This window comes from Fusarium keratoplasticum, chromosome 9 (genome assembly GCF_025433545.1).
Source record: "Fusarium keratoplasticum isolate Fu6.1 chromosome 9, whole genome shotgun sequence".
Classification (NCBI taxonomy): domain Eukaryota; kingdom Fungi; phylum Ascomycota; class Sordariomycetes; order Hypocreales; family Nectriaceae; genus Fusarium; species Fusarium keratoplasticum.
This window is the reverse complement of record NC_070537.1, coordinates 469,293-488,018: the sequence shown is the minus strand read 5'-3', so window position 1 is coordinate 488,018 and position 18,726 is coordinate 469,293. Positions and strand designations below refer to the sequence as shown.

The 18,726-nt window shown below is 51.3% G+C and overlaps 6 protein-coding genes across 6 annotated transcripts; 3 read left to right on the top strand and 3 right to left on the bottom strand.

Moving 5' to 3' along the window:
• Positions 1–598: 598 nt before the first annotated feature.
• On the bottom strand, positions 599–1,608 carry NCS57_01104300 (uncharacterized protein; the record flags this gene model as incomplete). Its single annotated transcript, XM_053060765.1, has 2 exons — positions 599–973; positions 1,021–1,608. 2 exons carry the CDS (start codon positions 1,606–1,608, stop codon positions 599–601), a joined length of 963 nt encoding a protein of 320 aa, XP_052909151.1.
• A 1,273-nt stretch (positions 1,609–2,881) lies between these two features.
• On the bottom strand, positions 2,882–4,888 carry NCS57_01104200 (uncharacterized protein; the record flags this gene model as incomplete). Its single annotated transcript, XM_053060764.1, has 5 exons — positions 2,882–3,330; positions 3,383–3,398; positions 3,448–4,459; positions 4,595–4,679; positions 4,771–4,888. The coding sequence occupies 5 exons, from the start codon at positions 4,886–4,888 to the stop codon at positions 2,882–2,884; spliced, it is 1,680 nt and encodes a 559-aa protein (XP_052909150.1).
• Positions 4,889–5,537: 649 nt separating this feature from the next.
• On the top strand, positions 5,538–6,929 carry NCS57_01104100 (Beta-lactamase domain-containing protein; the record flags this gene model as incomplete). The annotated part of the gene is made up of 3 exons (XM_053060763.1): positions 5,538–6,107; positions 6,163–6,460; positions 6,514–6,929. The coding sequence occupies exons 1-3, from the start codon at positions 5,583–5,585 to the stop codon at positions 6,927–6,929; spliced, it is 1,239 nt and encodes a 412-aa protein (XP_052909149.1). The 5' UTR covers positions 5,538–5,582.
• Positions 6,930–7,565: 636 nt separating this feature from the next.
• On the top strand, positions 7,566–10,149 carry NCS57_01104000 (uncharacterized protein; the record flags this gene model as incomplete). The annotated part of the gene is made up of 2 exons (XM_053060762.1): positions 7,566–7,695; positions 7,751–10,149. 2 exons carry the CDS (start codon positions 7,566–7,568, stop codon positions 10,147–10,149), a joined length of 2,529 nt encoding a protein of 842 aa, XP_052909148.1.
• Positions 10,150–13,673: 3,524 nt separating this feature from the next.
• NCS57_01103900 (uncharacterized protein) lies at positions 13,674–15,171 on the bottom strand (the record flags this gene model as incomplete). Its single annotated transcript, XM_053060761.1, has 3 exons — positions 13,674–13,730; positions 13,780–14,342; positions 14,397–15,171. 3 exons carry the CDS (start codon positions 15,169–15,171, stop codon positions 13,674–13,676), a joined length of 1,395 nt encoding a protein of 464 aa, XP_052909147.1.
• A 1,125-nt stretch (positions 15,172–16,296) lies between these two features.
• On the top strand, positions 16,297–17,901 carry NCS57_01103800 (Amidohydro-3 domain-containing protein; the record flags this gene model as incomplete). Its single annotated transcript, XM_053060760.1, has 1 exon — positions 16,297–17,901. The coding sequence occupies one exon, from the start codon at positions 16,297–16,299 to the stop codon at positions 17,899–17,901; it is 1,605 nt and encodes a 534-aa protein (XP_052909146.1).
• Positions 17,902–18,726: the final 825 nt, after the last annotated feature.

Sequence of the window (18,726 nt, the reverse complement as noted above, 5' to 3'; positions counted from 1 at the left end):
GGGAATTCCCAGGTTTCTATAGATAAATGATACGTAAAAGAGGCCGAAATTTGGGGGATCGTGTCATGTGCATTGTTTTGACGATGCGATATAGGCAGTTGTGTGGTATCAGTATCGCGGTGTTGCGAAAGACGACAGGGATGGAAAGTCGAGGCGGAGGTTGGGGTGGAAGGTCGAAGCGCTACCCTATACAATGGATACTGCCAACGGGGGCAATTGTGTTTATTTGCTAGCAGTAGACGACGTGAGGTTTAAGGAATGTTGAGTCCTTTGTGAGAAATATTCTACCTCTCAACTGAGAGGTTCTTTCAAGTAACAACTTAAGATCCCATCGGTTGTTCTGACACGTGGAATAAAAACATCGGTGAGGGGTTGGTTCCTGGATGTCCATCAGATTAGATCACTGATTTAAAGAATTCTGCTTAAGAGGAAAACAAACGGTTCAAACAAATGAGATTATCGCTGATCATTCTTGCTGGTGTGATACAAAAGAAAAATGTGCCGTGGTCAACCGTTACCCCGAAACTCCTCACTGTCCTTCTTCCATACCTTCCAATCCCCAGCTCTGAGCCTGTAATTCATGCTGTCCCTGGTCTCATCATTCCTTGAAATACTCGGCAATCTCCTCGATCAAATCAAAAACCTTGTATCGAAGGCGATGCTCTCCCTCTACCGCGATCCAGCAAGTAAACACAATCGTCTCTTCTGTGAGGTTACCCGAATGAGGGCCCTTTGGGTTCAACTTGGCCGTTTCTTTCTTCTTCTTTTTCGATACCTCACCGTTCATTGCAGCTTCGTATTCGGCTGGGAGTTGGAGATCTTCTGCGTTGCACTCTGGTAATGAGTAGATTCGGAGTGCCCCAAGTAATTCCTTCTTCTTGTTTGGTGGTTGTCCGGTCTTTTCAGATCGTCTGAATGTGGCCCAGCGGTCCTTTTCAAGTGTGGCAATGACGGTTCCGTCAGAGCTGACAAGCTGAGGAGATGTTAGTGTTGATCCCTGTGTCGACTCGGAGAGCATACCTTGAAGTCATGGCTTATGCCCTTCCAGTTCTTGGTCCTCCCACTTCTAAACCTCCTCGTTCCAGTCCATCTATACTCCTGCCCACCCAACTCCCACTTGAGAGTCCTGCTTAGGAACCCACTCCTCTTCATCTCAACCGGAAAAACAAGACCCTCAACCTCCTGCTGCTCCTCAAGTTCCTTCTTCGGCGGCGTAGGGCCCAAGCAGAACCACTTTCTAAACTTTTGCCCTATCCTATAATCCCTCTGTTCTTTTTTCCTCCTCTTATTCTCCATGATCTCGTGCACGCCGTCGCCGACCTGCAGACGGAATGAATTCCACATGCTTGTGCGACGCGCGCGGGCTATGGCTTTGCTGGTGGGCGTGTACTTTGGGTTGTCGCCTCTGTACAAGATGGGGCGCCATGTGTCGTGGTGTTTTTGCGGGACGGGGTTGACGATGAAGTACTCTGCTGCGTCGGCGGTTGAGGTTGCAAAGAGATGTTTCTTGCCGAGTGCAGCTCTGCGATAGAGCTGGAGCGTCTTGAGAGGCTCCTGCGCATCGTTGAGGGCGTGTGTTTCTGTATCGGCTTTGTCTGTACCGGCCATGGTTGTTGATTTGATGTTGTGGAATTAGAGTTGATGCCAAGGCAGGCTTGGCCGATGGGGATCTTAAATATCGAGATGTGAGTGTCCTCCCGAGGAATGCGAAATACGAGAATTACGGAGGCTCAGCTCCCTACGGGAAGCTTACCCAATCGGGGACCGTAGGCAGCACAGGTGCTGCGGCTGAGCAGTGCGGGAAATTGGATTGGGCTGCGAGGCGTTTTATAGCGGCATGTTGGTGCGGCTGACGCTGTAAAGGAGTCGATTTTAGAACTCGAGGTGGAACAAAATGGATTTATTTGTGCTGCCGGCTTTGCTGGATTTAGCAGCTGCTTCGACAAGGCTGACTTCGGGCGAATTCTACTTCCGAGCATTACCACTTGGTATTCATGCACAGCATACTGATAGTCGGTGAGACGTAATACATCGAGGCACATCAATTTCGTATTTCTCGGGTTAGGGCAACCTTCCATGTGACGACTTGAGAGCCGTGCTCTTGCCGCCAACGGTAATCTATAGAGATTTTAGTGGTCGTGGTTTTCGCAATGCCACCACGGTATTGAAAATTGTACCTTGTTGTGAAGTTTGTGTGGGCCAGAAAGGAGAGCTTATGAGATCAACGAGATGGAGTTTCTCTCAGTACCCATTTCGGGTTGCTAACAGCTTCATGGCTATTCGTGCTGTTGGAATGCGAAAGTATTTGAATATACTTCAAGTATCTTGGTCCTTTCCTGTGATTGGCGGTGTTCACATCCTTCTTTTGTCGAATCTGACATCTCACTCTTCAAGCCTCCGCAGCAAATGCCTCTGCCCTCCATACCGGTAATGCTGACTTCCGCTGTCAAGGATCAAGCCCGAGGCCTTTGAAGTGTATCGATGTGTTTGAAAACATGGAATTGATGCTATTACCGGTACTTCATAGGCCGGGAAGTGTTTGTGGCTGCGCTCAGCTAATGCCGCTCTGTACTAACCCTACGGTCGATTTAAGCTTACCTCTCTAGCCACCAATGGCCGATGATGACACTTCCATAAGCGAGCCCCAAAGAAGGAAGAAATCTCCAAATTCTTTCTGCTTTAGACTCCGGAAAGGATGTTACGTCAAAATCAGAGCTACATCACGGGTATTCTTCTGGCTCCTTTGTTAATCTGTTCTGAGACTAGGCTGATTTTCCATGGACACATATTCCAAATCGCACAGAATAAATCGAACTGATAACAGACTTTAAGTATATCAACAGATCTACAAAGGATAACTAATTGCTTTCGTTTGTTCAGCTTAGGCCTTGACAACATCGAATCCCTTCATAGAATCCAAAGCCTCCCGAATCTCAACCTTGTAAGTCGGAATACCTCCAGAGTAACAAACCGGCTCGTACACCTTGTCAGGAATAGATCCACCCATGTAAGTGCTCCTGGTAGTCGGGAACAAGCTCCTGTTGTTCAGCTCAACTACATGCTCCTTCCACTTGTCGGCAGCCTCCTGCTTGGGGTTGATGTACTTGATGCCGTTGTTCTCCATCTTGGCGATGCAGTCGGCGATCCAGCGGCCTTGGACTTCGACGGTCGAGGGGCCGTTGGAGAGGAGGGTTGGGCCGTGGACGCCGTAGATGTGGAACATGTTGGGGTAGCCGCTGGTTGTCACGCCGAGGTACGTCTTGGCGCCCTTTACCCATTCTTCTTGGAGTTTGGTGCCGTGGGTGCTCTTGAGGCCGAGTTGGGTCATGACTGTGAGAAGTTAGCTTGGCTCGGGTGATGATTGACATTTCATGTGACAAACCTCCAGTGACGACATCCTGTATCTTGTTAGTAACTATTCAACACATCTAGATTGAAGAAACTTACAAATCCTGTGGCAACAGCAATCACGTCAAACTCGTGGTGAGTACCATCAGCAAGAGTGATACCAGTCTCGGTAAACTCCTTGATGGCGTTGTTCTTGATATCCACAACATCCACGTTGGGTCGGTTAAACTGCTCGTAGTAGTTGTACTCGAGACAAGGACGCTTGATGCCAAAGTAGTGAGGCATCTCGACGGGAGCCAAGAGATCCCTCTTTCGGGGGTCACCGATGCGGGCGCGCGTCTTCTTGAGCCAGAAGTTGTACGACTCCTTGTTGGCTTCCGGGTTGAAGAGGTTGTCCTTGTAAAGGGCGACCCAGTAGCGGAAGCCACCATCAGCCCAGACCTTTTCGTAAAAGGCGTCTCGCTCCTCGGGGGTATCGTCGAATGTGTTCTTCTCGTACCAGTCGTAGTGGAACCCGGCGAAGCTGGTCTCACGGAACTTGAAAAGCTCGGGGTACCACTTCTTCTCGCGCTCTTGCTCTTCGACGGTGAGCTTTCTTCGACGCATGGGCACAGCCAGGTTGGGAGTTCGCTGGAAGACCTTGACTTCGCCGGCGACAGGACCCCAGGCTTGGGTTATCTGCACACCAGAAGCTCCAGTGCCAATGATGGCGCAGCGCTTGTTCTTGACGTCGACTTCGTAGTCGGGCCAGAAGGACGAGTGATGAATGACGCCCTTGAACTTATCCATACCGGGCCAGTCTGGGACATAGCGCTTGGCGGCGAAGCCTGTTCCAAGGATGAGGTACTTTGCCTTTGCGGTGCGGCCATCTTCGGTCTTGACGGTCCAGCGACCGGTGTTTGTGTCGAACTCTGCGCCGACGACGACAGTGTTGAAGGAGCAGTCCTTCTTGATGTCGAGGACCTTGTCGACGTGGTCAAAGTATGCGCGGAGCTCATCATAGGTGGGATAGTTGCTCGACCAGTTCCAGGTCTTCCAAGTCTCTGGGAAGCTGAACTGGTACTCTGGGACCTCGGAATCCACACCTGCTCCGGGATAGCAGTTCCAGCGCCTTGACACTCGTGTTAGTGGAGATGTACTCGGATATGAGGGGCAAAGTATGCAGGTGGGGGATCACAAGGCCACTCGGCCCCATAGGACATGTATGCAAGGAGCCTGTTTTTGCTTGACCGGCGTGGGTACTTACCATGTGCCTCCGAGGTCGTTGCCGGCCTCAAAGATGACGGCTTTGTGTCCACGGTCGCGAAGCGTCTTGAGCATGAAGATGCCGGCTGTTGATGTCAGTATTTGCATAATCCCATGGCACAATCGAGAAGAGAATTGTGTTCATCGAAAACAGTGCAATGATGCAAAGTGACTTACCAAAGCCAGCTCCTACAATGAGTGCATCAACGTCGATATCCTTGCCATGTTGGGTAGTCGAGTAGGCAGTCAACTTGGTGTTGAACTCGTTGGATCGGATAGCAACATTTTCGCCCATTTTGGAGACTGTGATGTGAAGAGGAGACTAAAAAAAGGAGTAGAAAGATGCTGAAAGTTGGTATTGGAATGCTTGAATGAGTTGAGAGTGATGATACATGAACTTGAGGAGGATCAAGACGTCCTATTTAACAGTTTCTGTTCTATGACTCGCAACGCCGCATCAAACACTCAAAGAAACCTTGTCCTCATCTGTACGCACAGAAGATTGCGGAAGGTCCTGCAACAGATCGGGCTCCCGTCCGCCGCAACTTGGTCACATTCATGAGGATGCATTGCGTCTTGCTGCAACGCAGTGCAACACTACAACTCCAGATTCAGCCCGTATCTAACCCCCTCTCCCCGCGTCTTTCCCCGGCTTCCTTGGCGTGGGGAAAGCTCATCTGCCGAGCTAGGATCTTCATCCACCCCGGGAGCGGCGCCGCGTCCTGAATAGCTACCCCTCAGTTTAGGTAGGTGGTGAAACCGCATTTCAGCTGCGGAGGCGGGTCCGCTTGCCGGGGCAAGGGGATCGTCGTTGGCGTTGGGCTCGAACTGAGACATGTGTGTGTCCGAGCACATGACAAGGTTGTGGAGTTTGTGAGGGGGAGAGGATAAATAGAAGAGTAGAGACTAAGGTGCATGTGTTATTGTGGCAGGTATTCACCAGTATTCGTATCCTCTTTTTTACTCAGACACATATCAATTCCTCCAATATGCCCCTCGATTCAAACGTCGTCACCAAGCTACGAGGCATCGTGGACGGGGCCTGCGCAGATCAAACTGCAGGTATCCCCGGCACGTCTGTCGTCGTGGTTAGCAGAAGCGGCGAGGAGCTGTTTGCCCACGCGGCGGGGAAGAGAGGAGTCGCCTCCCAGGAACCCATGACGCTCGACAATGTGTTTTGGATTGCATCCTGCACAAAGATGCTGACTGGCGTTGCCGTCATGCAGCTGGTCGAGCAGGGGTTGCTCAAGCTCGACGATGGGGAGCAGACGGAGAAGATTGTGCCTGAGCTCAAGGAGCTCAAGGTTTTGAATAAGGATGGCAAGTTGGAGGACAAGAAGAGGGCTATTACTCTTCGCATGTTGTTGACGCATACGTCTGGATGTGCGTATACCTTCTTCAATGAGAGGTTGAGGGACTGGACTCTTCCTGCTGGGTTTGATGAGTTTTCAGGTCGTCTTGAAGACATCAAGATGCCTCTGGTGTTCCAACCGGGAGAAGGCTGGGAATATGGTGTAAGTGGCCCTTGCATGAACCGATCTCACTGCATAAAATACTGATCATCTCCAGGTGGGCATCGACTGGGCGGGCTTGGCCCTGGAGCGAGTCAGTGGGCTGTCGCTCAACGACTATCTCCAGAAGCACGTGTTTCAGCCCCTGGGCATCAAGAACATGTCTATGCTCCCCGGCAAGGATATGCGATCTAGACTGGCCTACATGCACGCGAGGGATCCCGACGGGAAGCTTCGGCCAAGAGATCATCTCTTGAGGCTGCCACTGGTTGTGGACCCAGACAACAAGTCTGAAACGGGTGCCTTGTTTAACAGCGGAGGAGCAGGCATGTTTGCGCAACCACAGGAGTATTGCAGTGAGTTTTTCCCTTGGTGATAAGAGACTCGGGTTATTGACTATTTACGGCAGAGGTTCTGGCGGTGCTCCTCAACAATGGAACATGCCCTCGAACAGGGGCCAAGATCCTTCAAAAGGAGACGGTGGACGAAATGTTCCGCAACCAGATTGAAAAGTTCCCCAACGCATCTCGGCAGTTCATCCCAGCGGCCAAGCCGGATCTCACCAACCCGATCCCCGAGCTGTACCCCGTGTCGGGGAACCCTCCGCAGGGCTGGGGTTTGACCTTCATGATGTCCAACGGCGGAGGTACGGGGAGATCAAAGGGCACGGTGCACTGGGCTGGTCTGGCGAATCTCTGGTGGTGGTGCGATAGGGAGAATGGCGTTGCGGGCATGGTTTGCAGTCAGATTCTGCCCTTTGCGGATGCCAAGGTTCTTGGGCTCTGGGCCGAGGTTGAGGCTGAGATTTACAAGGCGATCAAGTAGATACATACCCTCGAGACGTGATCAGGGCGCGAGAATAGGACGTGCTTCACTAGAGTAACCTCGCTTAAACGTTTGGATGAATTCAAGGCTTGCCTTTCCAGTTCGAGACAAGACCCAAGACATGTCAGGCTCGAGGACACGTGGATTAATTCGGGAGCGTCGGAGAACAGGGGCTTGACAGAACCCTTGCCCTGCAGATCCAATGAATGCGTCTCCTCGTCCAAAGAAAGTTTCGACGGCTCTCCTCCTTTGCAATGCATCCTTCCAAAAGAACAACCTCCGCCCTCCCTCTGACGTATCACCCATCCATCACCCATCCATCACGTAGCACAGAAAACGCGGGGAAGATTCCATCCAGGTGGAGACGACCCCCGGAGAAGCGGAGCTTGTTGCTCCACAAAATATAAGGGGCTTCTCGGTTTCGGGTTTTTCCCCCCGCCCTCAACTCGCAGATTGTCCCCAGCTTTTTTCGGCCTTCTTCCGCAATCTTGTTCATGCTTGGAAATGCTGAGAAAAGAGAGATAAAATCATATCGCGTGCTTTTATTGGCTGATACCCTCTTCCTCTTCCTTGTCCTCCTCCATCCATCGACACATATAACCTGTCGCGAGTCCGTCGCGCTCACGGTAACGCGTCATGAAGCGTCAGACAAAGCTCGCATGCGACCAGTGCAGGAGGTCTAAAAGGGCCTGCGACGCCCCTCCTCTCGAGCTCCCGGATCACGACAGCTTCTCTAACGGGACCATCGTCCTGGGCAAGAGGCCTGGTGGGTTCCCCCGCCCTCCCCCGGTGCTCCCATTGTCCGTTACTAAATCCCTCAGCCTCGGAAGCTGAGCTTCAGCCTTGCTCGTACTGCACAAAGACCAAGAAGCAATGCACCATGAACTGGGCCTGGTCCCAGGTCCAGATCACCGCCGCCCTGGCTGCCGCCGCGCGTGAGGACTCGAGCTTGGAGTGCATCATACCAGGGAAGCGGAGGCAGAGTAGCAGCAAGGATGTCGAGGTTCAGCCTGCGATAACAGATACTGCCAGCTTCAGCATTCCAGCTTGTCAACCGGGGCCGTCTCAGGGCCCACCGCAGGGTCTGTTCAGTCAGGAACTGCCGAACCTCGATCTATCGTTCCCCGAAGGGTCTCTCAGTGTCCTGCCGTTTGGTTCCGTGCCGCCAGAGAGTAACGTCCCTGGCCATGACTTTAACATGTCGGCGTTTGAGGAAGCCACGTCGTCGTCGTCGGATTACTTGGCTGACAACTTGAGTCATCATTTATCCGTTGGACCGGAGAGCATCTGTTCGCAAGCGCCACCTGAAGTCCAATTCGACGATTCCCTTTCTGCCTCGCAGCAAATTGAACCGATTCCTCCTCCCAGTCGCTCTTCTCGCTCCGGATCTAGTCGACTTGGAAGTGACAAGAGTCGGCAAAGGCAAAAACGCCGTCGCACGTCACGGAGCTGGTCATCGCACCAGACCGGCTCTCTATCCCCCTTCTCTATAGACCAGTCAATGATGGCGCGGTCCAACACTCAGTTCATCTCTACCAACCTGTTGAAGATCTATCACGACGTGTTGGAGCACAACCTCAGCTGCTGGCTGACAGAAGTGACGTGTCCGTATAGACCTGGTTCCAACACGAGTCCACACTCTGAATGGGGTGCTTCATGGACGAACAGAATCTATATCCGAACACAGAGACTTGACCGAGTGGCCCAGTCTGCTAAGCTGATACAGTTGACCCGATCCGAGGACCAAGCGGCCACGAGGGCCCTCCACCTTGCCATCATGGCCTTTGCGACCCAGTGGGCTCAAGGGAGTCGTCGTCAACGAGAGCGCTATCATCCCATTGGCGACCCCTTCGAGGATGACCGACCAGAAGACTTTCTCGACGAGATCTCGGAAGAGTTTGATCGAAACATCCAGAAGCACTTTTGGGAGCAGGCGCAAAAGGCTCTGCAGGATGTCGCCGACGTCGAGTCATACCGAGTAGCCTGTGCGGAGCTGGTCTTTGGTCTGACGCAGAAGCCATGGAGTCGTGACGATGACTCGACCTCTGGGACTGATGGGTTCGACTTTTTACTTGGTCAAGAGAGGAGGTTCGACGCGGACTCGATGATGGCTGAGCTAGGCGACATCATTGCCCGCGATGGTGCACCAGTCATGATGGAACGAGCAGCTCGAAAGATGCATGCGTTAAAGTTCCAGTTTGACTCTACGAGGAGGGGCCTCGATGGGTTCCGTCGTGGGAAGAAAGCTAGCGACTCTCTTTCCGTCATGAGCCCGGAAGACCGAGGGACTGTTGGCTTGTTGTTTTGGTTAAGTATAATGTTTGACACGGTGTCGTCGTCGATGAACGAGCGGCCGGTGGTCGTTTCTGACGCTGAGAGTCAACATGACGATGCTCGGCAACATCCTGAAGGACCAGATGGACAGTGGAATGTCCCTCTGTTTATCCAGGATAGTCTTGAGCAACCGTATCGGATGGTTCATTGGCCTTGCACATACGAAGCTGCGGCGGAAGCTGTCACAAAGTCGGCGCCTGTTAAGGTCCTACTCTACCGACACGTCTCATACCTGCAAAACATTCTCCGAAAGGGAGGCAGGGGAGAAAAGGTCGAGCAGATCATCCGCAACTCGATATCCGTCTTCAGATACTGGAACCTCACACACGGGGCCTTCTTCAAGGAACTGCTACACGACTACGAGGCTGTACCAGGACGTATCCAGAGTTGGTTCGTTTGTATATCATGTCACTGGCATTTGGCTGCTCTCATGCTAGCTGATCTGATCGAGTACGTGGACGAGAACGAGCTGGGTGTTGCTTCTGTATCTTATGGCCGTCTTGGAAGCAAGATGGTTTCAAGGATACGAGAAGCCAGCGCAAGAGAGCTATCAGACCTAGCAAAAGTCTCCACCCCGGACAGAGGCACAACAGGCATGATATCACCCTCGCTCTCACACTTCCACGACGCCGTAAACGAAGCCACCATCCTCACCGAACCGTGGACCATCATCCTCATCCGCGCCTTCTCCAAGGCCGCGGTCCTCCTCATCAGCGAAGCCAACGACTTTCTCGAGTTTGGACTCACGACAAGGGGGAGCTTCCAGGAGAGTCTTGCTCGGGCGGATGAGTGCACAAAGGGGTTGTGGTTGTTGGGTAAGAAGTCGGATATGGCGAGGAGGGTGGCGGATAGGTTGTCTTTGGCGATTAATAAGCTAAAAGTGTAATTTTATTGGAGTTTTTGGGGTTTGTAATATGATCAAGGCAATAATGATCTGTTTTCTTGCATGGGCGGTTGGGGTCTTGATGTGGTGTTAGCTGAATCAAGACTGGTTGTTGTTTAGGTAATTTGGAGTTGTTGGATTTTTGAAGCGAATTTGATGTTAGCTTACGAGGACCTTGTGACGACAGATGCGAGTGCTTGACTCCTACTAAGACTGTCTTCTGAAAACAATAATTTAATCATTTACTACGAAGCCTGGGTATTATATGATTGCTGTATTTGTGTCTCCTCACCCGTGTGCATCTGTTCAAGGCCTGGTGGCTGTGGAGGGTCATGGGCTGGCCAAGATGACTTGCCAACCCTAGGCCACCTTGATACTTTCCATCACGACACGTCAAGCTTACAAAGGAAACAAACACCAAAAAGATTGGTTTTTAGGTGGATGGTTTGTTTTTATATAGCGCCTGGTCAGGGGTGGATTTAGGTTTTGCGGATTAAAGAGAGTGGTTTTGTTTTTTTAGGAGCGGATTTTAAGGAGATTTTGACCACTTGACCAGGCGCTGAGCACTTTGTGCTTTTAGGATGGGAGAGTAAAGGGTAACCTTGCTTATATGGCTATCTCTCGAGTCTACAGAGCCTCAAAAAGACAAAAAGAGTAGCCCTTTTTGGGTGACGCCCGGTCAGGTGATTTATTAAGTTTGCGGATTTGGGTTTTTTTTTAAGGAAGAGGAAGAGTTAACCACCTGACCAGGCGTCGAGTGTTTTGTGTTGTTTTTTTGGTTGATAGAGTAAAGGTTGAACCTCCTTATAAGTCTAGTTTTGCCTGTCATCTCCGGTGTCATCCTCACTTTGGGCTTCCAGGCGCAGCAACAATGGTCACGTCCGTTGTGTTGAGTATTGCTAAAATCCATGGCTTCATCGCCTGACTCGCACTTTTTCGTATGGAACAATGACTGCTTCATGTCAGACTCCAGGGGGGAAGTCGCCTCAAATGCCAATCAGCAGCGGAAGCATTGGAGTGTTGCACAACTTCGAGGCCTGCCACGGTTGGGGACTCCACTGACCGGCGTCCCCAAGAGGGCGTTATCTAGAAGCCAGTGTGTTCTAAACCATCAAAAGGCGCAGCACTTGACTGACGTCCTGGGCTTGATGGGAGACCGGGGTTCTTGTTTATGGGCCTGATCGCTTTCTAGGAGTTGTGTCGGGCCTCTCGGCTTTTTCGTCTGCATGGAACCGACAGACCATGGATCATCGAGAATCATGTCTGCCTTAGAAGATGTTGGGCGATAATACCGATAGACCGTGGCAAATCCCCAAGATACAGGCCCAAGGCCGCTGGGGGAAACAATGCTGTGTTACACACAAGGGAGCTTGTAAAACAGCTCACAAGTACCCAGAGCCAGGTCGATAACAGATTTATTTGTTTCTAGTTGTCACTATCACACACTGTCGCACGACATGATGCCCGTCTTGTCACCTGTGCATCCCATAATCATTCGGCCCTTCCGATGCATTGACGCCCAAGCAGCGGGAATCGCTTCCCCGGATTTACGAGGGTGGGTGATGCCATGCTTTATACACCCTCTGAAAAATTCGATTCAAGATAGACCCCACGGACCCTGCGGGATTCAGTTCAGATTGAGTTTCTTGAGCCAGGACTGAGATAGGAGGTCTGGGGAAGATGATGCCCAGGAAGGATGTTCGAGCCGCCGTGAGCCGAGATTTGGCTTAAGCCGAGATACGCCAACAACCTCCGGGGAGGGAAGCTCGAAGCGCCGATGCTGTAGACTCGCGAACAGATTCACAATTGTCTTTATGAAGTCTTGGAAATTATCAATTATCATTTTCAAGCAAAAATAAGTATAAATGAAAGCAACTCTCTGTTACGATTCTTGACATTGCCTTGCTGCTAGACACGCCCGAATGGCTCTGATCGCGTGTCAGGGGCAACTCATAACCGCGACCCAGCAAGACTGGTGGACAAATACAATGGAGGTAGGACTCGAGACAACCAAGAAAGATTTCGGGCCCTATTAGTTGGACTAAGAGCGGATCCGTATGAGCTTTGGCCCAGACTCTCCATCCTGGAGTGATGGGACAGAGGACCTCAGGGTCGGCCTAGTCTTCCAGCGAGTGTCACCCCCTGGACCCAACTCTTCGGGTTTGAGTCTCTATAACTGCCTCTCCCCTCAACAGCCGCCGCGGCGTCACCGAGATGGGGAGACAGAGTGTGGAAAGCCACACTCTCTGAAGACGGTGTCCTGATTGCGTGTGCAGCTGATGCCCATCCCATGCCCATCCCTTATCATTGCCACTCCCAGCCGACCCGGAGATGCCCAGTCCAGGCCCAGTCCAAATTACGCAACAGATTGGGGATTCTAGATGCCATTGGCCCTAGCGTGATCCTAGTTGAGCTCACTTTGGAGGGCCTCGAATCGGACATCTCGGAAATCGGGGGACTTGCTAGGTTTCAAGAAGGCTGTCTCCATCATCTCCCCATAACCCCGCTGGGACTCTTAGTTCAAGGTCTTCCCTTGGCAATTTTTTCGCCTTCACTAGGATCGGTAATGTCTCCTGTTGGTCGATGAGGTTATCTGGATGTCCATTACAACACCCTGTTACCAACGGCAGTCCCGTCTAGGGATGATACTTTGCGTCAGCTCACTGTCATGTATCCCTGGATAGGTCCCCGGCAATTACGCAACACGAACAACCTCTTAAGGCAGCTGCAGAAAATACAGACAGATAATCAGTGGCGGGGAGCGTGATTGGCGAGTGGGATCAGTGGGTTACTGGCAAGATCTGCCTCAGACAAGGAAGTCATCTTGGCCCCAGCCCGTGATGAGGTGACTACTCGCATTGAGGTGGCAAATATGGTTGAAAAGCCTGCTGTGCTAGAAGGAATGAGACCAGTCAGTGGCACGGTATGGTTCCTTCGGAGGAGCCGTGGGCCAGCTCGTGGTTTGCCCATTTTTAGGACACAAATGGGCAGCTATGAAACATATGTCGGGCCGAGACACTGCTTCGGAATTCTGAAGTCTTGTTTTGCGCTTGGATCTGGTCGCTAAATCCGATAGGAGTCTGTTGGCGAGCACGGAGGCTGGGTCATGCCTAGGGGTTCGCGGGGTGGGAGGGAGAGATCTATCACTCAAAATGCTGTCATGGCTACATTGTCAAGTCATGAATGAATGCTACAATACGGAGTCTCCATGTCTTTAGTGCTATATTACTAAGGTGTGTAAGAACTTGGACCATTGCCATGACTCCATTGGTGCCAATTCCAAAGATCAAAGATGACAGTTCAGATATTACATCATCTCAGCCTTTATCCAATACTTCTTCAAGGGACAATTGGCTCATACCACCTCACAAATGAATCAGAAAAAGCAATTGAACACAAATAGTTCTATTTCCTGGACGACGAAGGCTCTTGCAGGGGATGTTCCAACCAGGATGAAGTTCTATGTACAACGCTCGATCCCCAGCTTCCATGCTAACAACTGACAATCTCAAATCCAAACGCGTCAACTAAGCGATGTTGCAGGAAAAGGGTCTTCCGATGTCTCCCTTGTTAAACTTGGCAACCTGGACTATTATTAGCTTCAGTGGCTTAATGTTGGGTAGATAAACTCACGATCTGGTCGAAGCTAGAGTAAGTTCCGGCAACAAAGATAAAGAATCCCACAACAAAGACGATCAAGTTAGGGATGGCCCGCTTAAGATTGTGTCTATCGTACCAGTTACCCTCCTTGAGGAGACGGAACCAAAGGATAGGAGGGATCCAGAAGGAAAAGCCGGAAATAAAGAGAGATGCGCAGATGGAAAGCAGCTCCGAGAAGAAGGGGATGGCCTCTGCGATGATCCAAGACAGGATAGTGATGAACGAAACGACTGAAATCCAGGAGATCCAACCCTTGGGAGTATTAATGTATCGCGTAATCGAGTCTTTATACATTCTTCCGTGGATGAAGCGGCAGGCCACCGTAGCGTTGATCGAGCCCGAGATGTAAATGACAGGTAGAGCAATACCGAAAGCGATCTTAGATACCAGAGGGCTCGCGGAAAGCAAGGCTGGAGACTGCACGCTCTGGCCAACGAAGGCATAGATGACTGCGCCAGTAATGGTATAGAGGACAATTTCGGTGCATCCGAGAGTAACGATGGACTTGGTAAAATCGGCTGGAGTATGCATTTCACCTGTTGAAAACTGAATTAGTATGATTACCCCTGATTCGAGCATCTGGAACTTACTCATGAAACTGAACTGAGCAGCTGCAAAGGCATACGAAAAGACAATGTTCGAGATAGCGACCATGGCCTGAGTGAAAGAAAGGTCGTCCTGAGGCCATGCCGACCAATCAGACGAAGACATGCCTCCAGGAGTCTCTGATCTCTGAACACCCGTGGCAATAATGGTGATGCCAATGGCAATAATGATGGAAGCAAAGTCGACATATCCCAAGATGGCAATCTCGGTGAAACTAGGAGGAATAGCCAGAACCAAAAGGATAATGGCAGAGACTGCGCCGAACACCAGAGAGCAGACATTAGTCGCCCCGGTGATCTTGATGAAAGCAATCGTGCCCGTGAGACAGTGGGAGCCGGTAGCGAGAACCATCAGGCCCACAAAGATGACGGCAAAGATCTTGTCGCCAAAGCCTCCGAACAAGAGCCGACCAGCATCGACATAGTGATCGATGTGAGGGTACTTGAGCTTGGTAAGACCAACCATGTAACTGGCATACATGGCAATGAGGCCTACTCCAACGCATGCAATGGTTCCTGGGACCATGCCGAGGGTGGCAAAGGCTCCTGGGAGACTCAAACTGCCGAGGGCAATGGCCTGGACGATGAGAACGACAGTCAGTCTCTTCCAACCGAGGCGGTGGAAGTGGGCATCGCCCTGGATGGTCTTTTCTTTCTCAAGGTCGGTTTGGAGGTACTGGCTCGGGACCGCGTCGAACGAGGCCTGTCGCTGGATCTCATCGCCAGTCTTTTCGGCCATGGAGATCTGGTCTTGACCCATGATTGCGGCTGGCCTAATCACCCGTGTATATCTTGGAAACAATGAAGATGGAGGAGAAAGGTCTAGAAGGACTGAAGAAGCAAAGAAGGAGGATGTGGATGGAGAAGAAGAACTAGAACTCCACGGGGAACGGCGTAAGTTATATCTCCAACCAGCCAAGGACAAGTTCCCCATGGGGACCAGGGTGTCTCCATGGAGCTTACCTATGGGGAACAGTCACCCTAAGCATGGATGAGGTTCTTCTGGGGTGATAGGGGTTGGTCGGAGTTTCGGAGAGAACGAAACTTGAATGTTTTGAGAATATCACGCTTTGACAAACTGGAGTGTGGACATGGTTAGCCTGTCCCGGTAACCGTAGTGGATTATGGCCCAACCGAGCGTGGAGGAGCCCGGCGAGGGCGATGGGGTTTAAGCCTGCGTTTACCGATTGCTGGAGTTTTGGCGAGTCAGAAGCGCTAAGTGGGCTTTTTGGGCTGGTAGGGCATGGTCTTGACAGGTGGTGATGTTTTGGAAGAAGGTTTGGACGGTGACATGCCATTAGCTGAAGTCTGTATCATGTTGATTGTAACGGTTCATGTATGTCGTTTATGTATTTCTTCTTGCAACGGCCTGGCATGCAGCTAGTGTCAACGACGAACGCATCCTCCAACTCCAATTTCCTCGTGCGGAGAGGACAGGCTCCGTCACATCCTCCCCCGTCACCAATACGCTTCTCTCGAGCGGGGAAAAAAGGTTGGGGTCACTTGGGGTTTCAGTGACAAACCGATGATGGAGCGAGAAAACACGCCCTGGCGCAGTTTATACGATTCCCACTCATAACTGGGATCTGTATGGTAGGACGTGGGCCGCATGATGACCAGCTGCCGAGGAAAGGATTTTATGAGTGGGGAACTCTCCTGGGAAGGAAGGTGGGAATTAGACTGGGAGGGAAGTTCGAAGCGGTTTATGCGCGTGTGGTGCATGTTGGGAAGAATGACTCGCTTTTACGAGGCATTGAGATCCGAGGTTATCGTGTGGTTTGTTTATCAGTCTGGGCATGATGTGGCTGTTCGAGTTTTTCGTTCTGTTTGGATATCTTGACCCTTGATTTACTCTTTTCATTATTGAGTGTATCATCACATCGCAATGTCAACCACCTTGTTCGTCAATGGTCGCATCTTGACCAGTGCTGGGGCAGGCCTCAATGGCACGGCCCAGTTCTCGGACTGCATGCTTGTGCGAGGGGACAAGATCGCCGCCGTCGGAACCCGAGAGGAGATCGGAAATGTCGAAGACGCAGAGGTTCGCGACCTTGAGCAGAAGATTGTGCTTCCCAGCTTTATCGACGGACATATGCATCTTTTGCTACTTGGTCAATCCTTACGAAAAGTCGATCTGAGCCATTGCAAAACCCTCGAAGATATTCGATCCGTTATTCGAGATTATGCTGTCGCCAACCCTGATACCCCGACTATTCTATGCAAAGGATGGAGGAATTGGATGACTCCTGATGGAGTAACGGCCGCGATGCTTGACGATATCGATCCGAGACCTATATTCATCGACGCTGGTTCTCTTCACTCGTGTTGGTGCAATACTTCCGCGCTTGAGCAGCTCAATGTGGCGGATATGCCTGATCCTGCTGGAGGCAAGATTCATCGGGATGCTGATGGAAAGCCATCTGGTCTCTTGGACGAAGGCGCTATGATGTCCATCATCTGGCCCTTCCAAGCTAGCTCTTCTCCCAAGGAGGAGCGCATTGAGGCTATCCGCGCGGCTGTGCAAGAGTACAATGCCGCAGGTTACACTGGAGCTGTGGAAATGGCCATGGATGAAGATGCTTGGGATGCCCTCATCACATTATACAAAGCCCAGCCGGATCTTTCACTTCGTGTGTCAGCGTATTGGTTAATCAAGCCGACGGCCGATCTCGAACAAAACTCCAAGCAAGTACAGCGAGCGATCGAACTGAGCCGGATATACAACTCAACAACAAGCCCCGATGTCCGTCTCGTTGGAATCAAGGTTATTACAGATGGAATCGTTGATGCTTGCACTGCGTACCTGTCAGAGCCGTACTGCACTGCGGACAAGCCGCCACCTATTTGGGAGCCTGAACGCTTGGAACCTGTTGTCAAGGAAGCTGATGCTGGCGGACTACAAATCGCGCTTCACGCTATTGGCGACGGAGCAGTCAAAATGGCCATCGATGCCCTCGAGAAGCACGCTACCCCTGGTCGACGGCATCGAATCGAACATCTGGAGCTTACTTCTCCCGAAGACGCAAAGAGACTTGGAAAGCTGGGGTTGACGGCTTCGATCCAGCCTATCCATGCAGATCCCACCGCCCTCGTCGAGTGGCCTCGACTATTAGGAGAAGAACGATACGAACGAGCGTTTGCGTACAGAGAATTTGCAGACGGTGGTGCCCTCATGGCCATCGGAACAGACAGCCCAACATCCCCCTACTCACCCCTGCACAACTTTCAAGTCGCCATCAACCGAAAGTCCTCCAAGGACCCAGCTTGCCAAACCGTCATACACGAGCACTTCCGGCTTGGTCTGTGTGAGACGTTTGTGGCTGCTTCCGAGGGAGCGGCGCGCAGTGTGTTTTTGGAAGATCGGACGGGGAGTCTGGAGGTGGGGAAGTTGGCGGATTTTATTGTTGTTGATATGGAGTGGAATAGGGAGGATTTGTTGCAAGGGAAGGTTAGGGAGACTTACTATAGCGGGAGGAAGGTTTTTGGATAATCTTTTGAGGATTAATTAAAAGTTTTCCGTTTCGAATTGGTCTCATGTGGTTGATGTGCTTTGCCTTGCCAATGTGTGGAGGATCAAGGACTCAAGGCCAATACAAGTTAAACAAGCCCTCTCAAATGTGATAAAAGGGAAATTCTAACCACAGGTAGTCACAGCTGCCCTTTTATCAGCTTGGTGCTTTCATTGAGCCCCCTTTTCGCCCCAACTCTGGTCCGTAGAACATCCACTTGGCCAACTTTGAAGGTCATGCAAACTTATGCGTTGACGACATAAGTAAACATGCTGAGCTTGGGCAACATTAAACTGATAACCGAGACATATGAATTCATGATTTTCTATTTTGCGAACCCTGAGCAACTCGATGTTATTGTCTGTTGCTCGCTGTTGTGAACTCTGGCACTTCACTAGTGTCGTTTGCTTAGGTATGTTCGCCGTGCCCTCGCCGCGCCCTCGCCGCGCCCTCGCCTAACTTACCACAGCCCTGGGGATAACGGCCGACATTTCCAGCCTACTTCACTTCCTACCCAAGGACGTTGCTCGGCAGCGACCCGTCCCTGCTGCTTCTGCTGCGGCTGCGGTTGTCTCTGCTCACGCCTGCGTTGGCCATGTTCTCACCAGGGTTAGGAACACAAGCCTTGAATAATCAGCTACCCTTAAAAACCACAATCATCACCAAATTTTCTAACAAGACAGATGGTCATGCACTGTCAAGTAATATTCCGTGCTTCAGTGCCGCCCGCAGGTATCCCGTTATCCCGTTGGATTCGAGAGCGTAGGTACCCGGTAGGCCCGTCCATCTCACTCTTCCAAAACATC